We start from the raw sequence: 16878 nt of genomic DNA, 5'->3' as shown, positions 1-16878 counted from the left end.
GATGTCACAATGAGAGCATCGAAACGGTTCGTCTTGCTCTGTTAAAGTCGGAGTATTCGGGCTACTTTAGTTCTTGGATGTCGCAATGAGAGCATCGAAACGGTTCGTCTTGCTCTGTTACAGTCGGAGTATTCGGGCTACTTTAGTTCTTGGATGTCACAATGAGAGCATCGAAACGGTTCGTCTTGCTCTGTTAAAGTCGGAGTATTCGGGCTACTTTAGTTCTTGGATGTCGCAATGAGAGCATCGAAACGGTTCGTCTTGCTCTGTTACAGTCGGAGTATTCGGGCTACTTTAGTTCTTGGATGTCACAATGAGAGCATCGAAACGGTTCGTCTTGCTCTGTTACAGTCGGAGTATTCGGGCTACTTTAGTTCTTGGATGTCACAATGAGAGCATCAAAACGGTTCGTCTTGCTCTGTTACAGTCGGAGTATTCGGGCTACTTTATCTGTACTATGCTGCATCATCGAACAGCCAACTGTACAGTGGACGCATCACATCACAACATGTCTCAAAACATACAAGAACATGAAGTAGCTAAATGGTCCACAATAAAGTAAAGTTAAGTAAAGTTTGTTTTGTTTAACAACACCTCTAGAGCACATTGATTTATTAATCATCGGCTATTGGATGTCAAACATTTGGTCATTTTCGACATATAGTTTTGAAGAGGAAACCTGCTACATTTTTCCATTAGTTGCAAGGGATCTTTTATATGCACTATCCCAAAGGCATGATAGCACATACCACGGCATTTGATGTGCCAGTGGTGGTGCACTGGCTGGAACGAGAAATAGCTCAATGGGCCCACCGATGGGGATCGATCCCAAACCGACCGCGCATCAATCGATCGTTTTACCATTGGACTAGGTCCCGCCCCAACACTACAGTGGATGCATCACATTACACATGTCTAAGAAGAAATAAGAAGATGAAGTAGCCAAGAATGGGGTAAATGGACCAAAATGAGCAAAAACAGATGTCGCATGTTACACAATTTCAAGAGAAGACCCGGTTATGACGACTATGTGCAAAACTGGTAACTGTTGATGTACACAGAATTCCGGGTGGTAGATGCAGGAACATTTCATTGTGGCATGATTCTCATGGTTGTGGGTAATTTTTACAATATTTGCCACCTACCAGGAACCGCGCCCACCCCCTCCGCGAACCCCCCCCCCCAAAAAAAAAAAACAAAAAAAAAAACCCCCAACAACAACAACACAACAACAACAAAAAAACTAAACAAAAACACAACAACCCCCCCAAACCCACCTCCCCAAAAAAACAAAAACAACAACAACAAAAACAAAAACAAACAAACCCCCAAACAAAACAAAACAACAACAACAACAAACAAAACAATTTGACATTCAGATGAAAACCTGAATCAGAGACTATTCAGACTCATACCCGCAGTGTACAGCCACATTTGTCTTGGCTATTACTAGGGCACCTGTTTCAGCATTCAAAGAAGTAGATAAAGAAGAAGTGTCCCTGTTTGAGCAGTCGAAGAAGAAGAAAAAGTAGAAGAAAAAAAGAAAAAGAAAACTATTGTAATGTAATAGCTAATATTTGTTAAAGGTGAATAATTCTAAATAAAGATACTGCAATACCCAGCGATGCAAAACACAATCATTGTTATGTGTGTGTGTGGGGGGGGGGGGGGGGGGGGGGGGGGGGGGGGGGAGATGGGTAGTTGAGAGTGGTAAATATACTATTTCAAATGTTGTTGATGGTTTATTTGTTTATTTGCAAAAGTTTGATGTTTGCTAGAATTAATTTTTATCAAACAACACCAATATATATATGTATCATATAATATCTTACATTTTTAGTACAATCAAAGTATGTGATATTTTTTAGGTCACATACTTTGAGAATTTGATAACTTTGCAAATTAGATGTAAATTAGTCGAGGTCTCGGCACTAGGTTTATTGACATTTAAGCAAACATACTTTGGTGACACTCCATGATTGACGTATGCATTCATAGTCGTCAAATAAAAACATTTCAATGGCAATTTGACACTGAAAGCTGTCCAGCGTTCAGAAAACAAAAAACGTTACGCATAACTTTATTTTGATGTAAGGACATCCAAAATGACGTCATTCGAGTTTCACATCATTTCCATTCAAAAATACCGCGCCACATATTCTTACGTCATTTGAGTATCTAGTAATGGGGGACTGGAATTAAAGTTGCGTGTACAGTTTACAAAAAGACGTTGTATTAAGCTTGAGCTTATATGATAAAGAGATTATTACCCTCGTGTATTTCGGTATCGTCAATATCATATATTAGGAATAAAAATAATGTATTATGCTCGCCAGAGGCTCGCATAATACTATTTTTATTCCTAATAGGCCTATATGATATTGACGATACCGTAAAACACTTTGGTAATAACCTCTATATATATAGAGGATCGCGTCACGAGTATTTTTTAATATGGAAAATATCAACCGAGTCTATGTTAATCGGTATTTGTCGAGGCTTAGCCGAGACAAATACCGATTAACTAGACGAGGTTGATATTTTACATATTAAAAAACACGAGTACGGATTCTATTTATCCTATAACACTTCTAAAATAATATTCTAATTAATTGTTTAGTAAATCACAGTACTAAAGTCGCCGCAATCGATAAGCACAGATTAGTTTGACGTCACGCATTTTAAACAAATCTTTGAAAAGTTACGCTCAGGTACACGGGTCTTGTTGGCTTGTAAGCAAATGACCCATCCACAGCAACACATTACCTAGAGACCTTGTAAATTTGCATACCATTATTAACCGGGTTAATAAAGTAAATTATCACATGGGCTTATGACATGGATATCATGGGTAAGTTACAGGACAAATAAATAAATATAGCTTTTTATGGACTGACGGCAGTGGAGGCGTTTTCGTCACCAAACATCGTCGCACGAGGGCACTTAAATCAGTATCTTGGATGGTCACCAGCAGCAGCAATCACTGCGCGACACCTTCTTGGCATAGACTGAATGAGTCTCTGAATCCGAGCATGTGGAATCCTAGCCCATTCTTCCTGCAGAGTATGTGACAGTTGCGGAAGTGTCTGAGGCTCCGAGTCACGCTGGCGTACACGTCTGTCCAGTTCGTCCCATAGATGTTCAGTGGGGTTGAGATCTGGCGATCTTGGTGGCCATGGCAGCACATTAATTTTCTCATTCTGTAGGAAATCCACTGTTACACGTGCCGTATGCGGGCTGGCATTGTCCTGCTGAAAGAGTTCTCTTTGTCGATCCAAAATGGGAAGCATGTGACGGCGAAGAATTTCATCCCGATAACGTACAGCTGTCAGGTTGCCTTGTACGAACACAAGTTCACTTCTACATGTGTATGAGATGGCTCCCCACATCATGACACTCACTCCACCGAATCTGTCAATGTTTCGATTCTGCAGGCTAAGTCTTGTCATCTTGTAACTCGTCTACGTCGAAATGGAAATGAGGCATCATTGCGAGCATTGCAACTTTAAATACCCATCACTACCGCAATCTTTCCCCCGAGTTTCACGTGCATACGCCGATTTCCTGCAACTGTAGCACAATGTGCCACAACGTGCGTTAAATTTCATTTAGGGTGCATCAACAAACATGGTCATTCAGCAACATTCTACAAAAAACCTCGATGTTTTGTAAAATCAAACACTTTTCATCTTTCCCTATCACCTATGTGTTTCTTTTTTGACATAGTATATATATATATCTATTTATTACCCTCCTGGTGAAGATATAGCGGTGTCGTACAAATTTCGTACCCACCACCAGGTGCGTATTACAAATTGTATTTTGATTTGTCAACAGGGAACAGAGTCAATTTCAATTGGTTGGACAGCGACCTTATTAGCATAACGGGACTATTTTTTTCATTCATAATTAATGTCAAGATCAGTAACATCCACAACTTTTACTACAAATGTCATTCATTAAAAGTTCATGTAAACTGGACCGCGCGAGAAATATTTTTAAATAAAAAATAAAAATAAAAGAATGAATAGAACAATAATTAAACATATTCATTTTATTTATTATGTGGATTTTTGGTCTACAAATTATTATTGTCAGTTGTGATTTGTGAATTCATCATTATTAAGGTCTACGACAGTCACTTTTTGGACTCTTGTTTTGGCTTCGTACACAATAAATGAAACATATCCAACGTTAATTTTATCATATGATATATTTGACAAAAGGTAGTTTTTTATTTTTTTAAACTTAAACTTAATATTTTTTGTAGAATTATGAAAAAGTTAAATATACCGACCTGTAAACAGCGTTTTTTGCTTGTTGTAGAAATTTAACAGGGGTCAAGGTTAGTAGACCAGTTTTTATTTTAATGTGGCGATGCATTGTAATAATATAGCTAATTTTGAATTTGAATGACGTCAGAATTCCAATGACATCACTTTGCACCTCCTTACAATAACCACAAACTGGGTACATGACGTTTCCGTTTTAAGAATGCTAGAAAAAATCCAATGCAAAATTCCTATTGATTTTATTTTTTTTCGAACATTACTGAAGCACCTGAATGTGTTTGAAGAAAATTCTGTGATTGAAAAATTGTACCTTTTACGAAATATTGATTTCAAGTGAAATTACGGTAAGATATGCTATATTTATTGTGTACAAAGAAAGCCAAAACAAGGGCGCGAAAAGTGACTGTCGTCGACCTTAAAGTTATAACTAGTTTTCCCGTGAACTCAGCTGCTTTTGCAAGCTACACGTTTTTAACTGCAAAAACACTTGTTATTCTCTTATTGGTTGGATTTTTGGTCAACAAATTGTTATTGTCAGTTGCGATTTGTGAATTCATCATTATTAGCATAACCAGTGGGGTAACGAGAACATTTGTTTCTTGGGGGCCTTTTGTTAAAATATGGAATTATGCATTAGTTTTACCCATTTTTCACCCAATATGAAAATAAACATATATTGATGCATGTACCTTACAGCTTTCTTTAAATTAAAAAAAAGAAACCCGATGGAAATTTATGGGGAAGTACGTCTACACCTCCCCTGAAAACGTCACTGAGAAGTAGCGGAAGTACAACGAACTATTTCTCAATACGGCGGTACGTAGTCGTGCACCGGCTAGTTATGCAAATCAACATCCGGTCTTGAAATAGGCTACAAAATTGATTGATTGATTTTTTTTTATTTTTCATAATTTGCGTCATTTAAAGGAGGGTAATAAATAAAATACCACACTCGTTTTCGCTAGATATCATTTTTACGAAACTCGTGAACTTCCCAAACGTATCTGACCTCACTTTCGTTCGGTCAGATACGTTTGGGAAGTTCACTCGTTCGCTAGATATCATTTTTACGAAACTCGTGAACTTCCCAAACGTATCTGACCTCACTTTCGTTCGGTCAGATACGTTTGGGAAGTTCACTCGTTTCGTAAAAATGATATCTAGCGAAAACTCGTATAGTATTCTATATATATATATATATATATATATATATATATATATATTATATATATATATATATATTATATACATAGCAATGAAATATATAGATCTACGGAAACCATAAAAGTCATATCCTGTAAAAAAATCATATTTTCACTGTATTTTAGCTACAGTGAAAATATAGAAGTCGTATTTACTTTTTTGTAAAAGTGCATGATTAAATTATCTCCCTTTGTCTCTGTTCTTCGTATTTAAATTTGATGATTACCAATGCATCTGATCGTATTTGAAAAATAAAAAATGTAATTTAAACAAGTGTACCTATAAAAACGGGATATGAAGTGCAATTATGATAAAATATATAAAACAAATTGAATACGAAGCTAAATAATGATGACACAATGTAGTGTCATCGAGTGTAAGTGTAAGTGTAAGAATTTAACGGTGTTCGACTCGTTTTGTTTTTGTGGGAGTTTTTAGAGGATCGCTTTGTCAGGTATGTATGCACCGCAGTATTGTTAAATAAATGTTAATAAAGATAAATTTTAATCAAATTTCTTTTTAAAAGTCTATGGTAAAGTACATTTTCTGGCCAAGTTCCATAGGAAGAAATATATCATGACGTTACGTGTTTTCGATAGGATAAGTGAAAGATATTACCGAAGAGCGAAAGATATTGTCAAAAATTAGGAAATGTGTATATAATAAATAGACCATTTCATGGTGTTTTTCCGAATACGATTTTTATGTCAACGACTGATGTGTGATAACCATATTTTCACAAATTGCGAAGCGAAAAAAAACATGAAATAGCCTATATATATATATATATATATATATATATATATATATATATATATATATATATATATATATATATATATATATATAATTGTTATTATTTTCATCTCGTATTTACAATAGGTTCGAACAATGTTTCTTTTTATTATGTATTCTAGTTCCCAGTCCTGCTCCAAGCACAGAATACAGTCCTGTTCCATGGCCAGAACCTAGTCCAGCTCCGAAACCAGAACCTAGTCCAGCTCCGAAGCCAGAACCTAGTCCAGGTCCAAGACCAGAATATAGTCCTGTTCCATGGCCAGAACCTAGTCCAGCTCCGAAGCCAGATACTACTACAGCTCCAAAGCCAGATACTACACGAGGTCCAAAGCCAGATACTACACGAGGTCCAAAGCCAGATACTACACAAGTTCCAAAGCCAGATACTACGGGTTCAACTCCAGAGAAGCAGACTGGAGGCCTCAGTGCAGGATTTGTAGTACTAATAGCGGTTGTAGTTGTGGTGGCTGCTGCCATTCCAGCGGCGTTGTTAATTCGCAAGAGGTAATTTAAATTAACTAACTTACAAACACTAATCATTTATTTTATTGTATTTTATTGTATTTTATTTTATTCAATGAATCTGTTTATTCTGCCGAAGCTGAAATCAGCCATTGGCTGAAACATACAAAATACATGGCGTGGTTGTTAATACATCTTTATTTTATTTTATTTTATTTTTTTATATTTTATTTTATTATTTTGTCTTATTTCATGTTATCCAGAACTTATTTTACAATTTTTACGTGATACTGAATTTTATTCAAAATTTTAATTATTTATATATATATCTGTGATATTTGCATTTTTACACAGTGCTTTACACTGTGTTTTTATTTAACTGTTGAATTTTTATATTGATGATGATCATGAAACTGTTGTTTCATTTTACCATAGTTTGACACCCAATAGCCGATGTATTTTTCATGCTGGGGTGTCGTTAAACATTCATTCATTCATTCATTATTTCATGTTATCTTATTTATGTACATTTTTTATTTATCCCAGGCCCAAACCCAGAACTCCAGACTAAATGAATGAATGAATGAATGTTTAACGACATCCCAGCACGAAAAATACATCGGCTATTGGGTGTCACACTATGGTAAAAGAAAAACATTAAATGTTGAATCACATCAATATAAAAATTAAAGATTTAAATAAAAACACAAAATGTGACGCACCGTCAGAAGACACTGGAGGATCCTTCTTCAAGATAAATGAATCGGTCAAATAAGTATGACCGAAGCGGGTACGACACAAGACTACCTCATCCTTCCTGCACTGTCTATAGCTTGTTCGCTACCGCACCGTCCCAATCATGTTGCCAAGTCCCCCAGACTAGAGGCTTAGGTGCAGGCATTATAATTTATTCAATCGATCTGTTTATTCTGCCGAAGCTGAAATCAGCCATTGGCTGAAACATACAAAATACATTGCGTGGTTGTTAATACAATAGTGTTACAAATCTACATCTAAATAAAATATACTACCAAACTACATATAAAAAATTAGAAAATACAAAACAAAACAAAATATACATAATAAATTAACGATTAATTAATAATAATGTTAGAAGTAGTAATGATGTAGTAGAAGTAGTAGTAGTAGTAGTAGTAGTAATGTAGTAGTAGTAGTAATAATGTAGTAGTAGTAGTCGTCGTAGTAGTAGTGGTAGTAGTAGTAGTAGTAGTAGTAGTAGTAGTAGTAGTAGTAGTAGTAGTAGTAGTAGTAGTAGCAGCAGCAGCAGCAGCAGCAGCAGCAGTAGTAGTAGTAGTAGTAGTAGCAGTAGTAGCAGTAGTAGTAGAGGAGAAAACAACTATTAACAGTAACGTTTTGCGTCTGTGCATTGCAAGATAAATTAATGATTAATTAATAGTAATGTTAGAACTAGTAATAATGTTGTAGTAGTAGTAGTAGTAGTAGTAGTAGTAGTAGTAGTAGTAGTAGTAGTAGTAGTAGTAGTAGTAGTAGGAGTAGAAGAAGAGGAGGAACTATTAACAGTAATGTTTTGCGTCTGTGCATTGCAGCTTATACAAAGTTATTTGATATGTGATGTTAATAAATTTACCAACTTGTTATAGGAAGACCAAAAACAATAATATTTCTTCACGAATCGTGATCTATATAGAGGATAATAAACGAGTTACCAGTTATTATCAAATTTATGTCCCGAGTGAAATAATTTTCAGTTGTCACGAGCTTTAGCGAGTGACAAATTAAAATTATTTCGTGAGGGACATAAATTTGATAATAACTGGTGCCGAGTTTGTTATTCTATTTATTACCGGAGCTATTTTTTTCTCTAAAAGCCTTTATTTTCGACACACACATGCACGTACATGTATAGAAACGATATACGCCACTTTACGCACTGTTCTGAGTATTTTTATAACTTTGTAATTTAATTACGTTCATAGATAATTTTCAAAAACAAAAGTTCTCTTTATTCTGGTACAAAATCTATAATGAATTGCATTAAAATGACATTTTGTTATAAATTTAACACCAAAATCAGACAGCCGTAAATGCAAACTCTTTAAACTACATGACGTCATTGTGTGCGTTTGCCAAAAAAAAAAAAAAAATGACGTCATATTTAGTACCGACAAGGTCATTGGTTTGTAAGCGTCAAATTATCCAATAGTATTGTTCGTTAGACCAATGCATGATAATTTTTCAGTGAGAAATTATGATTTTTATTTTCCCCGTTATGAGTGCCTGCTGGGGTAATAATATCACGATAACATAACAAGGGCTAACAAGTAAACAGTGATATTCATCTTCAGTCTTTTATCAGTTGCAAAGAGTGCATAGTCGTTGTTGCCTGGGAATAGTGTCAAGTCTAAATATTGACATCTAACACACCACACGTTAACTTAAACAAAGCAATCCTATACGTTGTACAACAGGTACTACATAGATATGCTTCATAACGGTAATCAGTTTTGAACTTGTAATAGTTACTTAAGCGTGGAAACGTTGAGATGTCAGCAAACACGTTTTGCATAAACTGATCTCGAAGTCTCTGTTTAATGCTTTGTGGTGACACAGACAATACACCCTCAGAATCCCAAAGATACATTGAGCGCACTCATTTCGCCTCTTATGGACATTTTCCAACTGTTCTATCCTGGACAGAGAAAGAAAGAAACGAGTTTCGAACAGGAGGATACTTCATCAACAATGCTGCTTCTGTTGAGGAAGTGGCTGCTGCAGCAATCGTGATGCCTGACGACGATGATGATAGTCCATCACTGACCATGTTGACTATGCCATAATAAACCTCAATTAGGTTCGGGCGGGACGTAGCCCAGTGGTAAAGCGTTCGCTTGATGCGCGGTCGTTCTGGGATCGATCCCCGTCGGTGGACCCGTTGGGCTATTTCTCACTCTAGCCAGTGCACCACGACTGGTATATCAAATGCCATGGTATGTGTTATCCTATTTGTGGGATGGTGCATATAAAAGAACCCTCCATCCCTTAATCGAAAAGAGTAGCCCATGAAGTGGCGACAGCGGGTTTCCTCTCTCAATATCTGTGTGGTCCTTAACCATATGTGCGACGCTATATAACCGTAACAAAATATGTGTTGAGTGCGTCGTGAAATAAAACATTTCCTTCTTCATTTCCTTTTCTTATTGTTGTTATTATTAGTAGCAGCATCAACAGGCACTCCATTGCTGTGCGGAGCACTCCATTGCTGTGCGGAGCACTCCATTGCTGTGCGGAGTACTCCATTGTTGTGCGGAGCACTCCATTGCTGTGCGGAGTACTCCGGCTCTCCGGGAGAGTGCAAGGTGATTTATCATCACCAACACCATCATCAATCATCATCATCACCAAAACCATCATCATCATCACCAACACCAAAACCACCATCATCATCATGATAATCACTATTATCACCATACCGGCCTCGGTGGCGTCGTGGCAGGCCATCGGTATACAGGCTGGTAGGTACTGGGTTCGGATCCCAGTCGAGGCATGGGATTTTTAATCGAGATACCGACTCCAAACCCTGAGTGAGTGCTCCGCAAGGCTCAATGGGTAGGTGTAAACCACTTGCACCGACCAGTGATCCATAACTGGTTCAACAAAGGCCATGGTTTGTGCTATCCTGCCTGTGGGAAGCGCAAATAAAAGATCCCTTGCTGCCTGTCGTAAAAAAGAGTAGCCTATGTGGCGACAGCGGGTTTCCTCTAAAAACAGTGTCAGAATGACCATATGTTTGACGTCCAATAGCCGATGATAATATTAAAAATCAATGTGCTCTAGCGGCGTCGTTAAATAAAACAAACTTTACTTTTTTTTTTGCAAGGTGCGCGCACATTGGTAGATTTACGACTTTGAAACACACATATTTTTATTTTGTTTCCATTTACTTCGAGGCCCCACTTATAACAGCAAATTGCCGACTTATTTAATAATATATGCAAACCATTTTTCGATTTGGAAAATAAAATCGTATCGTCTGCGTACATAAACATAAATAAACAAACGTCATCTAGTAATTGGATCGACAATATCAGAAAATTTATACTGCATATCAACGGATATAAGAAATAATATAGGTGATACAGGTTCACCTTGCTTAACTCCTAGTGATACGTCTATAAAGTCTGAAACATAAGAAAAGAGTCTGACACAATTTTGTAATTGAGTTTACATTGACTTTAACATCGTTAGAAATATATTTCCTACTCCATAATTTAATATGTTAGACCATAAAAACGTATGAGATATAGTAGTGTTAAAAGCTTTTCTAAAATTAATGAATGCACAGAATAAATTTAGGTTTTCACTAAGAATTTAAACAATTTTATTTACGGTTATATGGGGTCATACATATGGTTAAGGACTACACAGATATTAGGAGAAGAAACCCACTATCGTCATTTCATGGGCTACTCGTTTCGATTAGCAGCAAGGGATCTTTTATATGCACCATCCCACAGGCAGGATAGCACATACCACGGCCTTTGTTGCACCAGTTGTGGAACACTGGCTGGAACGAGAAATAGCCCAATGGGTCCACTGACAGGGATCGATCCTAGATCGATCGCGCAACAGGCGAGCGATGTACCACTGAGCTACGTCCCGCCTCCGTGATGGGGTGAAGGTTGGGCTCAGTATCCAGTGGTTAATACAACTAGCGTGGGGACCAGGGCGAGTTATGTACGCTATTAATCATGGGCAACGATGACAATAAAGTTATAGCGCTCTTTAGTTCTAAGACTACTGAATACACAATTGTTCAACCTTAGTTAATGCTATATATTAATACAACTAGCGTGGGGAACAGGGCAATTTATGTACGCTATTAATCATGGGCAAAGATGACAATACAATTATAGCGCTCTTTCGTTCTAAGACTACTGAATACACAATTGTTCAACCTTAGTTAATACTATATATTAATACAACTAGTGTGGGAAACAGGACGATTTATGTACGCTATTAATCATGGGCAACGATGACAATAAAGTTATAGCGCTCTTTGGTTCTAAGACTACTGAATACACAAATGTTCAACCTTAGTTAATGCTATATATTAATACAACTAGCGTGGGAAACAGGACGATTTATGTACGCTGTTAATCATGGGCAACGATGACAATAAAGTTATAGCGCTCTTTGGTTCTAAGACTACTGAATACACAATTGTTCAACCTTAGTTAATACTATATATTAATACAACCAGCGTGGGGAACAGGGTGATTTATGTACTCTATTAATCATGAACAACGATGACAATAAAGTTATAGCGCTCTTTGGTTCTAAGACTACTGAATACACAACTGTTCAACATTAGTTAATACTATATATTAATACAACTAGCGTGGGAAACAGGACGATTTATGGACGCTATTAATCATGGGCAACGATGACAATAAAGTTTAAGCGCTCTTTACATCTGCTATCACTTAGCGTTTTGTGTGGTGTTTCTGTTGGTGTCTTAAATCTTTGCGGCACTAGAGTATTCATATCTCAGAAATGACCAGCTTGACCCCCAATTTTTTTCTGATTCACTTTAAGGGTGAGGGGTGGTAGTATTTATTTATCACTCATGAACTAAGAAGCAGCAACTCCAGAAATACTACTCTGAATGATGTAAATGAAAACAGTGTTTCTTTTAAAATTAATGAATTTGATGAACCTATAACGGGAAAGGATATATATATATATATATATATATATATATATATATATATATATATATATATATATATCACTATTTTCATTGAAAAGGAACCAATGTACAGGACTGGATGGATTAATTTATGAAATATTTATTGATTGTAAAAATGTGTTAACTCCTGTTTTACTACAACTCTTCAAACATTTTGTTTTCATTCTGGGGTTTATCCCGAAAGTTGGTCTTGTGGAGTACTTGTTCCAATACCAAAAAACGGAGACCCATTTCATAAGGCATAAGTATTATGATTTCCTTGGCAAAAGTGTTTTCACAAATTAAGTAACTGGTGTGACGACAAAACTAAATTCAGCGAGTTTCAGTTTGGTTTCAGAGATGGATGTAGTGTATCATTGATTATATTATATATGTGTGCTATATGCATAAATTAAGATCGATTATGGGTAATAAATAGGATACCATTTCGTATCATGTGTATGTTCCTCGTGAAATAATATCCAGTATCACTCACTAAAGCTTGTGACAACTGACAATTATTTCACCTGGGATATAAGCATGGTCGATACGAAATGGAAACTCGTGTAATATCCCATAATTAAATGAAAAACCGTGATGCACGTGACCACAGTATCGGGGTGGTGTTCTACGAGAGTAGTGAATAGAATAAAATAGAATACAATAGAATACAATATAATTGATGTTTAACGACACCCCAGCACGAAAACATGCATCGGCTATTGGGTATCAACCAATGGTAAATACACACTATCCCTGTCCCGAGTCAGACCCTCGATCTTATCGGAGGCCGGACTCGGGATAGGCGTGTTCGAAACCCTAGTGGTATATGGACACGTTAAACCAGTTACTAAGCTAAGCTAAGCTAAGTAAATACACGAGAGTGGTGAATGCAAAACACAAGATCTTGAACATTCTAGACACACTTTCCAGTAAATCGATTCCGACAGTAGACCTTTGTGTAACATAACACACGGGACACTTTATCAACTGCATGGCAATGATATTAAAAGGACGGCAGTAGTGCCACTTGTTGTGCCAAGGCAGTTGTCCATAATACATGTTGATAGTAAAAGTACACGGGTTTATTCAAACGTAGTGGTGTTTCTAGTGCTAAACGATGTTATACGATAGAATTTTGAAATGTGTTTCAAGTATTAGACGTCTGAGAGAAAGTGTACTCAAACAAATAATCGCGTTAAAGCGGAAACGTTGTGTACTCAATTGAGTACATTGCGTATATGTTGTTCCGCCCATGCATTCAAGGCCCCTCACGTCCATTTGCCCGGATGTTTTGTTTTGTTTGTTTCTTTGTTTGTTTTGTTTTGTTTTTGTTGTTTGTTGTTTGCTGTTTGCTGTTTTTGGTTGTTTTGTAGTTTTTTTTATCTTGTAGTCTGATTCATCTATTCGTTCTTATTTCATGCGTCCGTTCATTCTATATCAAAGGCTGTGGTATGTGCTATCCTGTCAGTGGGATGTTGCATATCAAAGATCCTTTGCTACTAATGGAAAAAAGGTAGCGGGTTTCCTCTCTAAAACTATATGTCAATATTACCAAATGTTTGACATCCAATAGCCAATGATTAATACATCAATATGCTCTTGTGGTGTCGTTAAGCAAAACATATACTTTTTTAACTGTTCGTTGTTATTTCATTCGTCCGTTCATAAGTTCGCCTAGGTACAGGGTTCGCAGCCTGGTACCGGCTCTAAGTCAGAGCGAGTTCATAAGGGCTCAATGGATAGGTATAAGGCCACTACAACCTCTTCTCTCTCCCTAACCAAAAACAACTAACAGCTATCATGGACAGACAGCTCAGATAGCTGAGGTGTGCGTCCAGGACAGTGTGCTTGAACCTTAATTGGATATAAGCACGTAAATAAGTTGAAACAAATGAATGAACGTTTGCCTAGCGTATCGTAAACTCTGTTAACGTGCCTCAATCCAAAAAAGGTCCAGACACGTCTTATCCGCCTAAAGCTGTATTCTAAAGCTGTATCCTAACCGGACGCGAGCGACGTGGGTGATGCGAGCGATTATTTTAGAAATCATTGATTTGAATTAACGCATCCTAACTGGACGCGAGCGACGCGACATATGTATCCGTCGCGCCGTACGCGTGCGGTTCAGGACACGACAATTCAAATCAATGATTTCCAAAAATAATCGCTCGCATCACCCGCGTCGCTCGCGTCCGGTTAGGATACAGCTTAACCGGCCGCGAGCGATTATTTTAGAAATCATTGATATCCATTGTCGTATCCTAACCGCACGCGTGCGACGCGACATGTAAATATGTCGCGTCGCGCGCGTGCAGTTAGGATGCGGCAATGGAAATCAGTGGTTTCTAAAACAAATCGCTCGCGTCTCTCGCGTCACACGCGGCCGGTTAGGATGCACCATAAAGCTGTATTCCAACCGGCCGCGAGCGATTATTTTAGAAATCATTGATATCCATTGCCGTATCCTAACCGTATCCTATTTTAGAAATCATTGATATCCATTGCCGTATCCTAATCGCTCGCATCGCTCGCGTCGCTCGGGGCCGTTTAAACTGTATCCTAACGGGACGTGAGCGATGGGAGCGATTAATTTAAAATCGTTGATTTCAATTGCAGTATCCTAACCGGACGCGTGGGACGCGACAACTGTCGCATCGCACGCGTGCGATTAGGATGCGGCAATTGAAATCAATTATTTGTAAAATAATCGCTCGCGGCCGATTAGGATACAGCTTAAGAATAGAGCTTTAATTGGGGAGTTGTACTTTGTAATCATTCATACCCCGTATCACACACAATAGGATTTTAATTAGTTGTAACAAAAGTCCATTCTACCATTCAGCACATGTATTGTCTAATAATTTTTTCCTTCACAGATGGAAACGCAGTGCGAAATCCACAGACGATACAGTGATGTTGGACGACACCGAGAACGCAAAACAGGAAAATGAAGTGGCTGTTGTATAATACTATACTTACAAGAGAATAAAAATAAATATGATAACACTAGTGGGCAACAAAAAAGTAATTTGACAACTCTGACAGGAGAGGAAGACCCAAACAAGAACCCTGTCTACAAAAAAAGTTTAAAAACAAATGAAGCAAAACACGCTTATATTTACAATGGCCTGTGTGTGTGTGCATGCGAGCGCGCGTGTGTGTGTGTATGTATGTGTGCAGAGAGGCAGAGAGACGGGGGGGGGGGGGGGGGGGGGGGGGGGGGTGTGTGTGTGTGTTATAGATGTCTTTGTTTGTTGTGTTTTTGTTCTTTTTTGGTTTCTCCTCTCTTTTTTTCATATATACCGTTAGGATTGTCAAATGCATAGTGGTTCATTCTACTGTCAATCGTCGATAACTCAAACTTCAATGTCTCAAACTGAAGTGACGGTCGAATTGTTATACAAACTAGTAACGGCTTTCGAAAACTCGAAATCCTCGATCTCTCACACCACATTCTTTGGTCCCGCCATAAAGATTTAGTAGGTTATGCACCTCTAAAACTAGGCACGTGTGGATTAATCAAATTGCCGTTGACAATAGTATTTTCAAGAGGAAAGAATCCTGAATCAGGTCAATTAGGCTGCTCTTGGCTATCGATGATTAAGGTGATAATTAAATAATAGATCACCCACTAGGGGAACGAACTGATCCTGTGTTTGTTTGTTGGTGTTCGTACGTGGCTGTCACGGGGATTCTATAATACCCGTAACTGAATAAAACACGATTGTCCAAATATCTCTCCTAACTGTATATCTATTAGATCTCTCTGTAACGGGCGGTATGTCCCCGAGTATGGCTCGTCTAGGTCTGATCAGAGATACGATCTTATATAAAGTATATATTATTATAGCACGTTTAGTTCACTAGAAAAAACAACAAAACACAATACACTTTGGAATCTGTATTAACCTACGCTGACAAATGTACAGCCGCAGTAGTTAATTAATAACAACAATAATAACAACCCAGAACTGATCACTTAATTAGTTAATCTCTAGGTGTCTAGTTTACACAATATACTAATCACTTCACCGTGACACAACACCCACACGTGTGATAATTGAGAAACGCTTCTAGGGGAACTTAATTAATAAAGGAATTACAACACTATTCCTAACTGATTAATTTTTAATTAACCCTAACTACTCATTCAATAACCTTGTAATACAGAATTAATACTGGTACCTATCACAATAAAGACAATAACCTACAGTTTACCTAGGTCTTCTAGGATGACTGGCTAAGCTTTATATTACCAAATACTCGTATAAATATAGAACAGTAAGACTACGATTTACTTGGTCAGATGACCGAAGACACTGTCTAAAGAATATTGGTATAATACAGTATTAAAATATGTAAAGTCACATCAATCACATCAAGGTTATACAACAGAGCAGAAATAATATA

General features: G+C 37.4%; 1 protein-coding gene across 2 annotated transcripts in view; it reads left to right on the top strand.

Annotated features, from left to right (window-relative positions):
• LOC121386422 (protein TsetseEP-like) overlaps positions 1-16116 on the top strand; it is a 29827-nt gene extending 13711 nt beyond the window's left edge. For both annotated transcript variants that reach the window (XR_005959650.1, XM_041517309.1), the window contains 2 exons: positions 6413-6797; positions 15345-16116. Coding sequence is in view for 1 of the 2 variants with exons in the window: in XM_041517309.1 (XP_041373243.1) it covers positions 6413-6797; positions 15345-15435 (476 nt within the window). In the remaining variant the exon portion in view is untranslated. The remainder of the gene's footprint in view (positions 1-6412; positions 6798-15344) is intronic.
• The last annotated feature ends 762 nt before the right edge of the window (positions 16117-16878 follow it).

This window comes from Gigantopelta aegis, chromosome 12 (assembly GCF_016097555.1).
Source record: "Gigantopelta aegis isolate Gae_Host chromosome 12, Gae_host_genome, whole genome shotgun sequence".
Classification (NCBI taxonomy): domain Eukaryota; kingdom Metazoa; phylum Mollusca; class Gastropoda; order Neomphalida; family Peltospiridae; genus Gigantopelta; species Gigantopelta aegis.
Note: the sequence above shows the minus strand (reverse complement) of the source record. Positions and strands in the feature narration are given on the sequence as shown.